This window comes from Mesoplodon densirostris, chromosome 4, assembly GCF_025265405.1.
Source record: "Mesoplodon densirostris isolate mMesDen1 chromosome 4, mMesDen1 primary haplotype, whole genome shotgun sequence".
NCBI lineage: Eukaryota > Metazoa > Chordata > Mammalia > Artiodactyla > Ziphiidae > Mesoplodon > Mesoplodon densirostris.
The window spans coordinates 51,216,374-51,231,383 of NC_082664.1; the positions used below are offsets into that span (position 1 = coordinate 51,216,374).

At 42.3% G+C, this 15,010-nt stretch overlaps 1 protein-coding gene across 2 annotated transcripts in view; it reads left to right on the top strand.

The window, feature by feature from the left end:
* PYGL (glycogen phosphorylase L) overlaps positions 1 to 15,010 on the top strand; it is a 51,183-nt gene that overhangs the window by 12,836 nt on the left and 23,337 nt on the right. For both annotated transcript variants that reach the window (XM_060096225.1, XM_060096226.1), the window contains exons 5-7: positions 7,366 to 7,497; positions 10,634 to 10,745; positions 11,060 to 11,142. In XM_060096225.1, the coding sequence (XP_059952208.1) occupies positions 7,366 to 7,497; positions 10,634 to 10,745; positions 11,060 to 11,142 (327 nt within the window). The remainder of the gene's footprint in view (positions 1 to 7,365; positions 7,498 to 10,633; positions 10,746 to 11,059; positions 11,143 to 15,010) is intronic.

The following is a 15,010-nucleotide window of genomic DNA, read 5'->3' on the forward strand; positions in this document are numbered from 1 at the left end:
CATGGACAGTTTTCCCTGATGCTAAGTGTGATTTAGGTTTTTTTCTTTCCCTATCTTTGTCTCATACACACACATCGACAAAAAGATACTGGATTTTCAAGAAGCCTGAGCTCTCTGAGCCCTCCCAAGAGTCAGTCCAAGGTCAGTGTGATCAGGCATTGGGTTGGGGGACCTAGGCTGGCGCTAATCCCAGGGGAGAGGAAGGATGAGAAGCTGAGTGTCACCGCCATCCACTTTCCCCTCCCTCAGTGTTTGGACACTCTGGGCCAAAGAAGGAGGGCACTAAAAGATTTTATATGATAAGAGAACGCACCAAGGGAAGTCCCAGGAGGAGAATATTGGGAACATATTGAAAGACAAACTTCCAAATTTTGTTAAGAACCAGTGTATCTTTAGCTACTCCTAAATCAGTTAGGAGGCAGCATTGGGTAGAAAAAAAATTGGGCCCTAATATGAGATCTAATTTCTGATTTGAGGCCTGAGTGCAACTGATTACCCTTATGAAGTTTGTTGCCTTGATTAGGTTTCCTAGCTTCCCTGAGCCTCACTTTTCTTGTCTGCAAAATGGAGATGCCAGCTTCACAGAACTATGAAAATATGTAAAATGTCTGTTGCACAAATAGGCACTCAATGAAATGTTAATTTGGCCTAATAAAAGGAGGATAATTTTTTTAATTGTGGTACTATATAATAAAAGATTAATGTAACCATTAATATCATGTTTTTAATTAATTATAATGAAATGGGAAATTGTTTATGATAGCTGAAAAAAGGAGGTATAGGATCATTTGGATAGTATGACCTATCCAAAGGAAACCAAAAAGATAAAGTGCTAGAAAAAAAAATATGTCAAAGCTTCAACAGTAATTAATTATCTCTGGGAGATAAGATTATGGGTGACTTTGACTATCTTCTATTTGTTCTCCTACATGACTCATATTTCATAAGAAATGTGTATTTTATAATCATAAAAAGATATAAAAACAGGGCTTCCCTGGTGGCGCAGTGGCTGAGAGTCCGCCTGCCGATGCAGGGGACACGGGTTTGTGCCCCGGTCCGGGAAGATCCCACATGCCGTGGAGCGGCTGGGCCCGTGAGCCATGGCCGCTGAGCCTGTGCATCCGGAGCCTGTGCTCCGCAACGGGAAAAGCCACAACAGTGAGAGGCCCGTGTATTGCAAAAAAAAAAAAAAAAGATATAAAAACAAAATAATTGGTTCCCTTCCACAGTGAAGTAATCTAGGGCTACATGGTGAGAAGCCTAGCTTGGTAGGCATTTCCAGTAGGACCAAGATTTTAACACAACCTGACCAAGCGATACCTGGTATCCATTCTCAGTCTTTGTATCCTGTATGGTACTCATTATACCCCAGAATGTTTAAGGATTTTATTTCTTACTTTTCTGTGAAAGATTTTTTTTTTTTTTTTTTTTTTTTTTTCGGTACGCGGGCCTCTCACTGTTGTGGCCTCTCCCGTTGCGGAGCACAGGCTCCGGACGCGCAGGCTCAGCGGTCATGGCTCACGGGCCCAGCCGCTCCACGGCATATGGGATCTTCCCGGCTCGGGGCACGAACCCGTGTCCCCTGCATCGGCAGGCGGACTCTCAACCACTGTGCCACCAGGGAAGCCCGAAAGATTTTTTTTAACTCAGCAGATCAATCTCAAAAAAATTGTCTTTCAAGTGCATTTTCCCCAAAGTCTTATGAAAGGTCACTCTTTATTAATCCCACCTATGACCTTTGCTACTTTTAAAAGGCCTTATTTCAGGAAACCATCCCTTCTCTCCTGTGAGACCCAAGAAGTATATATATTCTAGTGTTTTTAAAGGAAAAAGAGAGACCAAGTGGCTTTTGCTAGTCCCCAAAGCTAGTTTTACTACATCATCACTTCTTTCATTACAACTGAAATTGAGTCAGAAGGACACCTAATTTTATCGACCATAGCCATTGTTCACTGGGATGGGATTTTAAAAAGCAAACATAAAAAAGAAACTGTTTCCATGAAAAACAAAAAATATCTTCCAGGAAAGCAGAATGCCTTTTGGGGGCATGGTCACTGCTCTACTCACATCAGCTACATGGTTGCTCTTACAATGGAGAAGGCTGATGAAAATTGCACAAGCTAGGAAGATTTTTTTTTTTTTTGCAGTACGCGGGCCTCTCACCGTTGTGGCCTCTCCTGCTGCGGAGCACAGGCTCCGGACGCGCAGGCTCAGCGGCCATGGCTCACGGGCCCAGCCACTCCGCGGCATGTGGGATCCTCCCGGACCGGGGCACGAACCCGCGTCCCCTGCATCGGCAGGCGGACTCCCAACCACCGCGCCACCAGGGAAGCCCTAGGAAGATTTTTAAAGGTTGATAGACTTTCCGTTTTTGAAGGCTCTCTTCAAGGAAGATTTGCAGTTATAAAGTGTTTGTTGTGAACTCCACCCCACCCCCCAAGGAAAATAATTTTATTGCTAAAAGGCTTGACTTACCTCGAACACTAAAGGGGATCATTGAAACCTTCTCAGAATAGTCCTCTGAAAATGACTGGCCACTGGGAAGAGGGGAAAGGCAGTTGCCACAGCCTCAAGTTAAACAGTCACACACTAAAGTTCTGAGTGGAAAGACTCTGACAGTAGAAATCTCAGGGTTGAATCAAGCAGTCTGCTGGAACATTCTTTCGCTTAGAACCCTGCTATACCTAGCCATGCACAGTTCATATTACCCAGCAAGCCTCTCCTGGCTATTGTTGAATTCTTGGTGCTCCCCAGAAACATTTACCAATGAGTGGTACCATCAGAAAGCAAAGTTTGCTGACAACTCCTGATGTTTGCTCACTGGTTCTTCATGTCCCGTGTATCCCACAGTTGAGGGGAAAAGCATTTCTTCGAATTCAGTCACTCACAGAGGCCCTGAGCTGACCTCTGCTTCCATGCTGGCTGGAATAGATTCCACCGATAGATAGATATCTAGGAAGACCCCAGATCCAGCTGCCATGCATCCCCCCCACACACAGCACCGCTGCCACCACCACCCAGACGGGCACGCTGCTCCCCACGCCACAGGCTCCTGCTTGCTTTGTCTCAGCTCCTTTTCATCTGGGATGTTCAGATCCACACAGCCCACTTGGATATAAATGAAAGCTCTCCTCTCTGGCCCCTGCCCTTCATATGACTCAGCAAGTGAGTGCACTCAGGGATCACTGGTTACATGGAAATCTAAATTTACAGACCAGTTTGTTAATTTGTTGGAAGAAAGCAAGATAGAAAGGAGGTTTATCACCATCCCGCAGCCTCTGTGGATTGAGTTGGGGTGGCTGGAGGCAGTTCTCTCTTTCTCCTCTGATCTGCTCAGACCAGCTTGCTTTTATGAAATATCTATTTTTCAATTTACCTTAAAAACAAGCTTTGCATAACTGAGGGAATTGTTTTCTGATTTCTTGCCAAAATTAGGAAGAGACTCAATAAAGAACAGCAAGCTAGGAGTCCTATTCTCCTACAGAACTTGTTAATAACCCAGTGAAATTAAAACCAGCCATTATTTGGCAGGGAAAAATCAGACCAACATTGGGAGCGACTGGCTGACTAGTCCGTTGTCACTTAACAGCGTGTCCTCAAAAGAGCAAATGTAGCTTCTGATTTGCAAAGGAGGCCAGGGGGGGCCAGCCAGTGGTGGGAAGCCCAGAGTTCAGCCTCTCTTCTATGGGCATTTCATGCTGCTTGAGGGGAGAAGAGTCTGCTTCTGCTGCATTTTTTCAGCAGAAAATATCTTGTCAGCTCACCTGTGCACATGATTTTCGAGAGGAATGATGTTTCTGCCTCATCATCCTCCTGGTTCATGTAAAAACTTAAGGTGTATTTTACAACAGTCCTGAGTGCTGAAATGAGGCAAATAGGCCGTAAGTTTCTTTCCTGTTACAGGAAGCATTGTGTGTTCACATTGACCAGTAATTTGAAACCCAGAACCTGCCCTTGCCTAAGTGCAGCCTGAAGTGTTTTGTAAGTCAGGATGTTTGATCTTTGTGCATATCGTCATTCATTTTTCTTAGAGTTTCTAGTTATTAACACGAGCTAGAGGACTCTTAACTTAACCAATTTCTTATCAACTGATAAAATTCAATCCTTTCCTTGTTAAATTTTAATTGTATTTTTTGTTGTCTTTATGAATGGGATAGCCGATGTCTCAATTCTGAATTACAGTTCCTGACTTTGTACCGCCGTGTAGCTCCTGGCTGCACCGTGTACCCGCTGGCTACATGTTAAGATGCAAATTTATTTTTTTTTTTTGCGGTACGCGGGCCTCTCACTGTTGTGGCCTCTCCCGTTGCGGAGCACAGGCTCCGGACGCGCAGGCTCAGCGGTCATGGCTCAAGGGCCCAGCCGCTCCGCGGCACGTGGGATCTTCCCAGACCGGGGCACGAACCCGTGTCCCCTGCATCGGCAGGCAGACTGTCAACCACCGCGCCACCAGGGAAGCCCCAAGATGCAAATTTTTAAATGCAAAATTTAAGACCCCTCCCCAGACTGCCTGAGACTCTACATTTTAACAAGGTGCACTGTACTGATTAGCTCACATCTAGGTCCAGCCTTCCCTAGGCTTCATCCTGCATCTGCTACATCCTTCTGCAGCTCTCTAATTCCAGACCTTCTATCTAAAGATGTTGTTTCTGTGTGTCCCCTTTTCATTCATCACGATGCTGGTAGCTCTTGTTAATGGGCAGCTTACTAGCATTCCCAATATGATCAATGTTTGAATAAATGGATGTGTGTTTGCTTGTCTGGCTGTTGACATTAATGTTTTGTCTAACATCTCAAAAGATAGCTGTGTTTGTTTGCCTCTCTCCACACTGTGCCTGGGGCAGACACTAAACTCATATATAGGTGATCATGAAGCATCCAGCATTGTGTCATAATTCATCATTAATATCTTTTTAAACTAAAGCTGAGTTTTCTAAGAGGGAAGGATGAGGAATCAGGTAGGTAAAATAACCATATTGGGGGTAATCTCATTGACAAGGGACTTTGTACTAAAAACCTTACCCCTCCCTTCTTGCCAGGACACGATTGCATTTTTTAATATATATGGAATATTTTTAAAGTTTCACTCATAACACCTTTACTTTAAAAATGCAACCCCCACCCCACCATGTGTCTTTTGTTCTTCTTTTGGCGTTTTTATTTGTTTCTTTATAGAAAACAAAATGCATTTGATGTCCAGGATACCCGAAATACAAATTAGATTTTAAAATTTTTATGAGAAATATTTGTTATAAATTGACATAAATATATAGGAAAATGTTATAATTGTCAATAAAATAAATTCCTTCCATTTTAGTATATGTCATTTTCAAAACGAATTAGAAATAATTGTTCATGGGACTTCCCTGGTGGCACAGCGGTTAAGACTCCACGCTCCCAATGCAGGGGGCCCAGGTTCCAGCCCTGGTCAGGGAACTAGATCCCACATGCGTGCTGCAACTAAGAGTTCGCATGCCGCAACTAAGGAGCCGGTGAGTTGCAACTAAGGAGCCCACCCACCCATCCCGGCCACAACGAAGGAGCACACATGCCACAACTAAGACCTGGCACAACCAAATAAATAAATAAAATACAATAAATAAATAAATAATAGTTCATTATCAGATCAAAATTACATAAGGATTAAATTAAACAAAGACTACAAAATGTGTTCTGTTGATGGGAATGTAAATTGGTGCAGCCACTATGGAAATAAGTATGGACGTTCCTTAAAAAACTAAAAATAGAACTACCATATGGTCCAGCAATTCCATTCCTGGGTATATGTCTGGAAAAAGTGAAAATGCTAATTCAAAAAGATACATGCACCCCAGTGTTCATAGCAGCACTGTTTACAATTGTCAAGGCATGGAAGCAACCCAAGTGCCCATCAACAGATGAATGGATAAAGAAGATGTGGTGTATATATATATGCAATGGAATATTACTCAGCAATAAAAAATGAATTAAGTACTGCCACTTGCAGCAACATGTATGGACCTAGATAATATTATGCTTAGTGAAATAAGTCACACAGAGAAAGACAAATACTGTATGTTATCACTTATATGTGGAATCTAAAAAATAATACAAATGAATGCATATGCAGAACAGAAACAGACTCACAGATATAGAAAACAAATTTGTGGTTACCAAAGGGGAGAAGGAACTGGGGGAGGGACAAATTAGAGATATGGTATTAACAAACCACTATGTATAAAATAGATAAGCAACAAGGATATACTGTATAACACAGGAAATTATACCTATTATCTTATAATAACCTATAATGGAATATAATCTGCAAAAATACTGAAACACTATGCTGTACACCTGAAACTAACACAATATTGTAAATCAACTATACTTCAAATTAAAAAATGAAAAAAGTAATAGTGTTCCGTACCTATACTGAAACAAGCTTTATTAAGGGAGCTTTCTATGAGTAGTTTTTCTCAACCGATTCTGTGCTTTCAAGGCACAAAGCTCTTGACAGAAACCATAATGTAGGACCCATCAGGTCCAGGTATTCAACAATAAACATCCCTGGGAAGCCTCTCTCTTTCCTTCAAGCTAGACAACTGGATTCACAGATGTTAAGACACAGGCTTTAGAACCCACAGAACTACCATCAAATCTTACCTGTATCATTTACTATCCGTGCAACTTTGAGCAAGTTACAATTTCCTTAACAAAGGGAGAAGCCATAGCTCCCTCCTATAGTGTTGCTATGAGGATTAAATGCAATGATATGTATAAAACATTTAGAGCAATACTAGCCAGTATTGTTGTTGATTTAGGCTGTACGACAATAACAAAGATGAATTGAGATTGACAGAACCAACATCTTTCTTGCCAAAACAGTATTCTTGAGTTGATTCAGTCAAAAATATATATATATTTTAAAATTTATTTATTTACTTGGCTGCGTTGGATCTTTGTTGCTGCACGCGGGCTTCCTCTAGTTGTGGCGAGTTGGGGCTACTCTTCGTTGCCGTGTGCAGGCTTCTTATTGCGGTGGCTTCTCTGGTTGCCGAGCACGGGCTCTAGGCGCGTGGGCTTCCGTGGTTGTGGCTCACGGGCTCTAGAGCACAGGCTCAGTAGTTGTGGCACGTGGGCTAAATAGTTGTGGCTCGTGGGCTCTAGAGCGCAAGCTCAGTAGTTGTGGCACACAGGCTTAGCTGCTCCGAGGCATGTGGGATCTTCATGGACCAGGGACCGAATCTGTGTCCCCTGAATTGGCAGGCGGATTCTTAACCACTGCGCCACCAGGGAAGTCCCCCAAAATATTTTTAATTTGATATAATTGAAGGGCTAGGTCCACCACTCCTGAAAAACAAATTCTAAGCCATGTCCTTTTTGCAGATAGAAGAGGCAGATGACTGGCTCAGGCATGGAAACCCCTGGGAGAAGGCCCGCCCCGAGTTCATGCTGCCTGTTCACTTCTACGGGAAAGTAGAGCACACAGAGGCCGGAACCAAGTGGATCAACACGCAGGTATTCTGAGAAGTCCTTGCGCTGAGCATTGTATAGAGGATGGCACAGCGTACGACGTGTATATGGTGTTGAGTATAGTGTGTTGTATATTGAATAATAGAGTATATTTCTATAAATAAATGTTACTTCTCTTAGTAGAACCCACTCATTTTGGAGACCAGGGAGCTGAGGCCGAGAGAAGTGACTTCCCCAAGGTCAAGTGACTTACCAGGGTCATTTTGTCATCTGGTTTATAAGAGATTAATCAATTCTATAATCCCAGCATGCTTAGCTCGCCAGTTTTATATAAAGCTGTTGAAACCAAGATTGAATAAAGTTAAATGTCATTCCTCACCCCACTGCCATATGTACATTGACTTGTAAATTCTAAGGGGTAAATATTTTTAAAGTGAAGTATTTATTCAAAGGATTACCAAAGTTCTTCTTCATTACAAAGTCAAGAAAAACAATGCAAAATATTGCAAAATGCACTCTGTTACTGTGTACCAAATCACTTCTAGAGAAATAATGCTGGTGTCAATCCAAGTGTACTTAATTCACGGCCATGTATTTATCCTGCCACCAGATTAGAGTGTTACCCTGCTACTGAACAATTTACTTTTCAGCTCCTCTAGTGGTGGTTTGTGCTTTGCTGTCTTCATACGTCCTGATAAATAACCCCTAAGAACTACTGGATTGCATTGTCCAATCACTGGAGGCTCCACTTGAGATATTTGTTTAGTAAATATAGTCTTATACCAGAAAAGATGTCTCACTGGCCACTTTAAAAGCTTAAAGAAAATGGTAAAGACCAAGGAAATGCTGTTCTTATATAGCAAAATCAGGAACAAAATTCAGTACTGTAATGCTAAATTCCGTTGGTTTGTGGACTCAAGACCCATGTTATAGTGGACTTTTAAGCTGATGCTTTATTCTGCTAATCCATGCAAGGCTATTCACAGTTCACAAAAGAAAGACTTCTTCTGAAGTTTTTCCTATCTGAACATGATTTATTCAGCGTATGAAATAATGGATTAGAAGCTAAAATAGGTCATTTTATATAATAAGGAATAAACTAATACTGTAATTTCAAGATGTTTCCCTCTATCCACCCCCCCCTTTTATTTTGGTTAAACAATAGACCACAACTAAGTTGCAGTTGATTACAAATATGATCAGAAGAACTGCAACAAATCAATTGTTAATATGCCTAAAGAATTCTCACATGTTTTGGGTATTAATCTAGCAAGTATTTGGTGTCTAAAACTTCCAGTGGCTTCTGATCTGTTTAAACGTACGCAGGTTATACTCCCAATCCTGGAAGCATTCTGTTTACTTCATAGGTCCCACTGATGACCTTAAGATGACCTGATGATATATTTACAAAGCACCTCTAGACATTTTCATAATATATCCAGAAATTCAATTAGGGAGAGTGTGTTTTTCTGTGCCCACAAAGGCAAGTTTATGGGGCAGATGTAATAAAGGGTGAGCTGACCCAACCTGTGCAGAATTTTATGGATTGACGCCACTGCCTGATCAGCCCCAGATTTGTAGCTAGTGAGGTCAGAGAGCTTGAGGTCAGACCTCATGTATGCCTGCTGTGAAGACTTCCAGTGAACTGAGTTATTTGTTTCATTTCTTGTGTCAGTTCAGGTCCTCTGGGAAGCAGGCAGAAGGGAGAATTAGAAGTACAAGTGATCTATTGCAGAAATGCCTGTGAAAGATAAAGGGAAAGGGGACAGGAGGAGGGGGGAAGTCGTTCAGACTGCGACGCAGGTGTGACACCTGTGAAGAGAGAGAGGGAAAGAAGGATTCTCAGGAAGGAGCCTCACACTGCAGTGCATCTCTGAACAAGTGCCCAGGCTGATGGGACATTGCTCATGAGGGGAGTCCTGGCTCTCATGGGAGCATCCCAAAGAAAGCACAGCCTCATGTGAGCTCTGAGGTGGCCACTTCTCCCTGAAGTTCTCTAAAGGGACCTCCAAGCCACGTGCTTCCCCAGCTGCCTCAATTATGCTTCGAGGGTCAGAAGGACGAGTCATGTTTGAACCCAGACTCAGAGCCCAACTCTGTAAATGACTTCTCCTGATTGACCACAACTTGCTCTTAGAACTCCAGAGGTCTTTATTTCCTAGTAAAAGATATTCAAATAAACGTGATTTTACTCTGTGGTTATGATGTTCATGAAAGCGTGACTGAATGTATATGACTGATTGATAGAGGCTAGAGTGTTTCATTCCTTCATCATTCAGCAGACCAAATTAAAGAGATCTGGGGTTAGGTTTCAACACTACTACTGACTGTGACCTTGGGTAAGTCACTTCTCTCTCAGCTTCATTCCCATCCAAAACGCCTCAAGATGCACTAGATGATCTCTAGCATCCTCCAATTCAATCCGTCATTCCCCTTCCTTAGAGCTTGATTCTGATGAGGCTGTAGAAAATAGAAAATTGTCTTCTCCCACATAAATTTTAAATTCATGTGAAACACGGTTCATCTTCCTGTTCTTCTCTATTTCCATGACTGTCACAAATATTGAGCTAAATTTTCCAAAGCTCACCTCTTAGACACATCTCATCTAATTATCAGCTTATTTGTTAGTTCACTAAAATAACTCTTCTTCATGCAACTTTGAAAAATCTAGCATAGCATTTTAAATATCGTATGTAATATTTATCTTCATAAATTTCCTATTCTGCTAATTTTCACCATATTTGAAATCAGATCATTGAATAACTTACATGAAACTTATCTTGATTACTGTTTTTTAATGGGTACAGATCCACATTTACCACTTTGCACATCATATTTTGCTATTCTTAGCGCAATGGCTTGATCTTGAAACATGAAAGATCTGTGTCCAGATCAGGGCAAGGGACACAAAGGGAAGTCAGCGTAGAAATGATGTGGAGGACCATCTGGGACCATCTGTCTGGGTCATTCCAGCCATCCAGATTGTTCCAAGTGGGAGGAGGACTGACATGGCCCCTAATACCACCTCCAGCCTTGGGACCCTTAGCTCGGTTTAGGGATCATACAGTTTGAGTTAGTGATGGAGCCAGGAACTAGATTCCAGCTGCTGTCTCCCAGCTCTGTTCAACCTCCTCCATCCACGTGGGAAACAGTGAGTAGCTGCTTTGGTTTCACCCCGCAGGTGGTCCTTGCTCTTCCATATGACACCCCGGTGCCTGGATATCTGAACAACACGGTCAACACCATGCGCCTCTGGTCCGCTCGCGCACCCAATGACTTTAACCTCAGAGACTGTGAGTACAGCGTGGGCTCCCTTTCCTCATGTGTATCTTTAATCTTTCTGTCCAATAATTAGAGCCAAGTTGCACTGAGTTTCTGATCCGAACTCTTTAGTGACTAAAGCATTATATGGAGCACATGATTAAAGCAGTCCTTCAGTCTAACCCCCTTAGACTGTCATGTGAATCACAGCATGAAGGTTTGCTGAAATCTTTTTGGATTTTTAGGAATCCCACATGGTACCCAACAAGCATCAGGTGACATCAGGGGGCTTCTGAAAACAGTGGCTGGCTCGTCTGTTTATTCATTTTTCTAATATTTCCCTCAGTTAACGTTGGAGACTACATTCAGGCTGTGCTGGACCGGAATCTGGCCGAGAACATCTCCCGGGTCCTCTATCCCAATGATAATGTGAGTGATCAAGCTTGCTTTCTCAGTGGAAACAGAAGCAGCTTATTTCAGAAGCACCTATTCAGTAGCCATAAAGCACATACTTAATATTGGGTTTTTTCCTTCAGTGAGGAGTAATCACCATATCTCTTCCTGGATTGTGTAGATTTCCCCTCCCACCCATGTAAAGAAAACGAATTTGTACAATTCATGAAATCAGAATTGGTGTTTCACCCTTGATTAGTGACCCCATCACTAATTGGGAGGCTCTGTACATGTATTTCAAAACAAAACCTGGCTATAAAAGATGAGGTACAGTACAGGTGATGCACTCCTTCCTTTCCAAACAGAAATTTCATCCACTGCATCAGAAGTCCCTGGAGGTGTCTTGCCTGTCCTCTTCCCCTCACTCATGGGTCTCCTCTGACCCAAGGCAAGGTGGGGTCATGGACCTCAGAATAGACCCAGGAGCAGACACTTGTTTCTTATGCCACTTATTTATCTCATTAAACTTTTTCTTATAGGTGATCATTCCAAAGTTTACACGAAAAATAACTTAGTTTAAAAAAAAAAACACTTGGAACTGGATCTCAGATGACTGTTATGGATTCTTAGTGGGTTAAAATATACTTAGCTCTAACTTCTCCATGAGTAAAATAATTTTCTGGATGCTATAATGATTTAAAAAAAATAATAATCTCAGAAGCAAGCAAACTGGTACTCTGCTCTACAAAGATGTCACAAAACAAGGATCTTGGGGACTCGGACATAAATGATCCTAAGACCAGATGTCCACTTAGTGTTATCCACTTAATGTTAAACCCATCTCCAAGGAGGATTAAGTGGGTTTGCTGCAGCATTTTTAGGAACTTAATGGTATATGTTATTTTTCCTTTGGGAGAAACGATGTGACTTCAGTACCTTAAAAGAAACCTGTAACGCAAAAGCAAAAGACTGTTCTGTTTCAAGGTAAATTAAAGTAAGAATCCTTCCAAGACTGGGGCCACACTGCCTAGCCAAACCCAAGCCTGCAGGATTGTTTAACTAGAAGGGGCTTGAAATTCATCCTCCTATCTTCAGTAGGGCCCAAACCTAACTTTACTTGGAAATAATCATCCACAATAATTGATAACACATACTAGGTTAGCATGGGGTGCAAAGTTGACTAAATTCATTGGGCAAAAAAGGTAGCTCTCAGGGTTATGCTTGTTTTTAAGTAGAAGTTGATCAATCTTTTTCGTACTGTAACCACAAGAACAGACTCATTCCCTCTCCCCAACTTGGCCATCGCCCTATTAGTCTGTCTTCCAAGAGTCTTGCCCCCTGTCCTCACTCTGCAACTAATGAGATTTTTTTTTTCCTTGCTTAAAATTCTTTAAGGCTTTTGCTTACCCCTAAGAGAAGTACAGAATCTTAGGTGTATCTTCATCTATATGGTCATCAGTTCTCTGACACATCCTCTGTGATCTTGCCCTAGCAATAGGTCCCAGCTGTAGAGGGTTATTTGCCCTGTTCTTTCTCACCTCCATGCTTTGCCCAGGTTTCCTCTGCCTGCAGGGAATACTCTGGCCCTCTGTGCTCACCTCAAATTCCTACTTACCTTTCAGGGCTCAGATAAAGAAATCACCTGAATATTCAGGTTCCCAAAGTACTGTGTATACACTTAAATACAACATAAATGTTTTTAAAAACTGTCGTGTTTTATTTCAAGCCTTGATTACACATCTGTCTCCCCCCAGTAGTTTGAACTTAACTGAGGTCAGTGATTGTTTAATTAATCATTTTATTTCTAGGACATTAGAAATTCCCTAACTCAGTAAACATTTAAATTCATTGTGGATGGATTCATGTGCTTTTTTTAGAATAATGATTTCATCATATTTTTTTACCATGAAACATGCTATTAGAAAAAGAAATATAAGCAATATAAAAACTACCAAGTAAAAAAAAAATTCCAAATTCTACCACCTATAAATTCCCATTGGTAATATCAATCTAGACAGTTTCCTATTAATGACTTCAAATTTTTCTTTTGGTTTTTAAACTTTTATCAAAGTTGTACCTGCACATAGTTTAAAGAGAAAAGCAGCTCTCTGAGGCTTACTATAAAATCAGTCTCCTATTTCCCACTTTCCCAAAGCAACTACATCCCCTTGCTTTGAATTGCTTTTCTGGATACTTACCTCCATATTTCTAACAACATACTGTTACTGCTGCTTCGTGATTTCCTCTTTTTACAATATTGACTCCCCGCTACTGAAGATGAGAATTTAGCTCCCTTCCTCCCATAGACTTCCACCCCCACCACAAAAACACGTTTTCTATGCCCACTCTCTCAACATAATTACATGGTGATTTGCACTAGCTCTTCAGCTAGTGTTTACATTATTATGACGCTCTCAGTGCTACAGACAGCTGATCTGTGCACATACATGTCATCATCTCATGATTATTTTTCCTTTCCTTAAAATGTTCTCCTTTCCTGGAGTTAATCATTGTTTTGTTTGTTTGCTTGGTTTTCTGAGTACTTTTCCCTAATTTATCCTACACTCTACCCCAGTCGTAGAAATTTCCTCTCAATATATTCAAACACCTTAGGTATTCTGTTGACTCAGTCTTTTTGAAGTCTCTTCTGGATCTCTTCTGGCTGGCTGCTCCACTGTCATCCTGGGATCTACTTTTCCCATTGTTCTGAGGACGTCTGTGCTCATACACTCTCTGGGGTCATTTGTTTCCAGGATCCCACGTCTTGGTTTGCTCCCTTGTTTTGGTAGTACATGTGCCTGGGGCTTCCTAGGAAAGGGTGCAAGTGAGGTCAATTTTTTTGAGACCTTGCATGTTGGAAAATGTCTTTATTTTGCCCTCTCATTGGTAGTTTGCCTGGATACTGAAGACTCAAATTTTTTTTTTTTAACCTCCTAGTTTTTGGTGTTGCCGAAAAGTACAGTGCAATTGGATTCTTGATCTTTTGTTTGAATTCTGCTTTTTTCCCCCTTTGAAAGCTTCTAGTCTCCCTCTCCCTCTTCCCCTCCCTCTGTCCCTCTCCATACCCCCTCTCTAGTTTTGGGGGGTGTGCTTTGGTGTAAGTCTGCTTTCACTTATCACGCCTGGGTACCCTTTCAGTCTGGGGACACAGGACTACAGCTCTCTGAGAAATGGTCTGGAATTGTTAAACATCCTCAACTGGTTCTTTAGTCTTCTTACCTTTTTTCTTTTATTTATCATCTCTTTGTCTTCTTGCTCACGTTTTGGGCAATCACAACTCTCTCTTCCAATCTTTCTGTTGGGTTTTTCACTTTGGCTGTCATGTTTTAATTTCCAAGTAATCTTTTTTTGCTCTAGGTATTTTCTTGAAGCATCTCATTCTTATTTCTTTTTTTTTTTTTTTTTTGCGGTATGCGGGCCTCTCACTGTTGTGGCCTCCCCCGTTGCGGAGCACAGGCTCCGGACGCGCAGGCTCCGGACGCGCAGGCTCAGCGGCCATGGCTCACGGGCCCAGCCGCTCCGCGGCATATGGGATCCTCCCAGACCGGGGCACGAACCCGTATCCCCTGCATCGGCAGGCGGACTCTCAACCACTTGCGCCACCAGGGAGGCCCTCATTCTTATTTCTTGAATACAATATCTAATCTATCTGAGGATACTGATAGTATTCTTTTTTTTTTTTTTTTTTTGCGGTATGCGGGCCTCTCACTGTTGTGGCCTCCCCCGTTGCGGAGCACAGGCTCCGGACGCGCAGGCTCCGGACGCGCAGACCCAGCGGCCATGGCTCACGGGCCCAGCAGCTCCGCGGCACATGGGATCCTCCCAGACCGGGGCACGAACCCGTATCCCCTGCATCGGCAGGCGGACTCTCAACCACTTGCGCCACCAGGGAGGCCCGATAGTA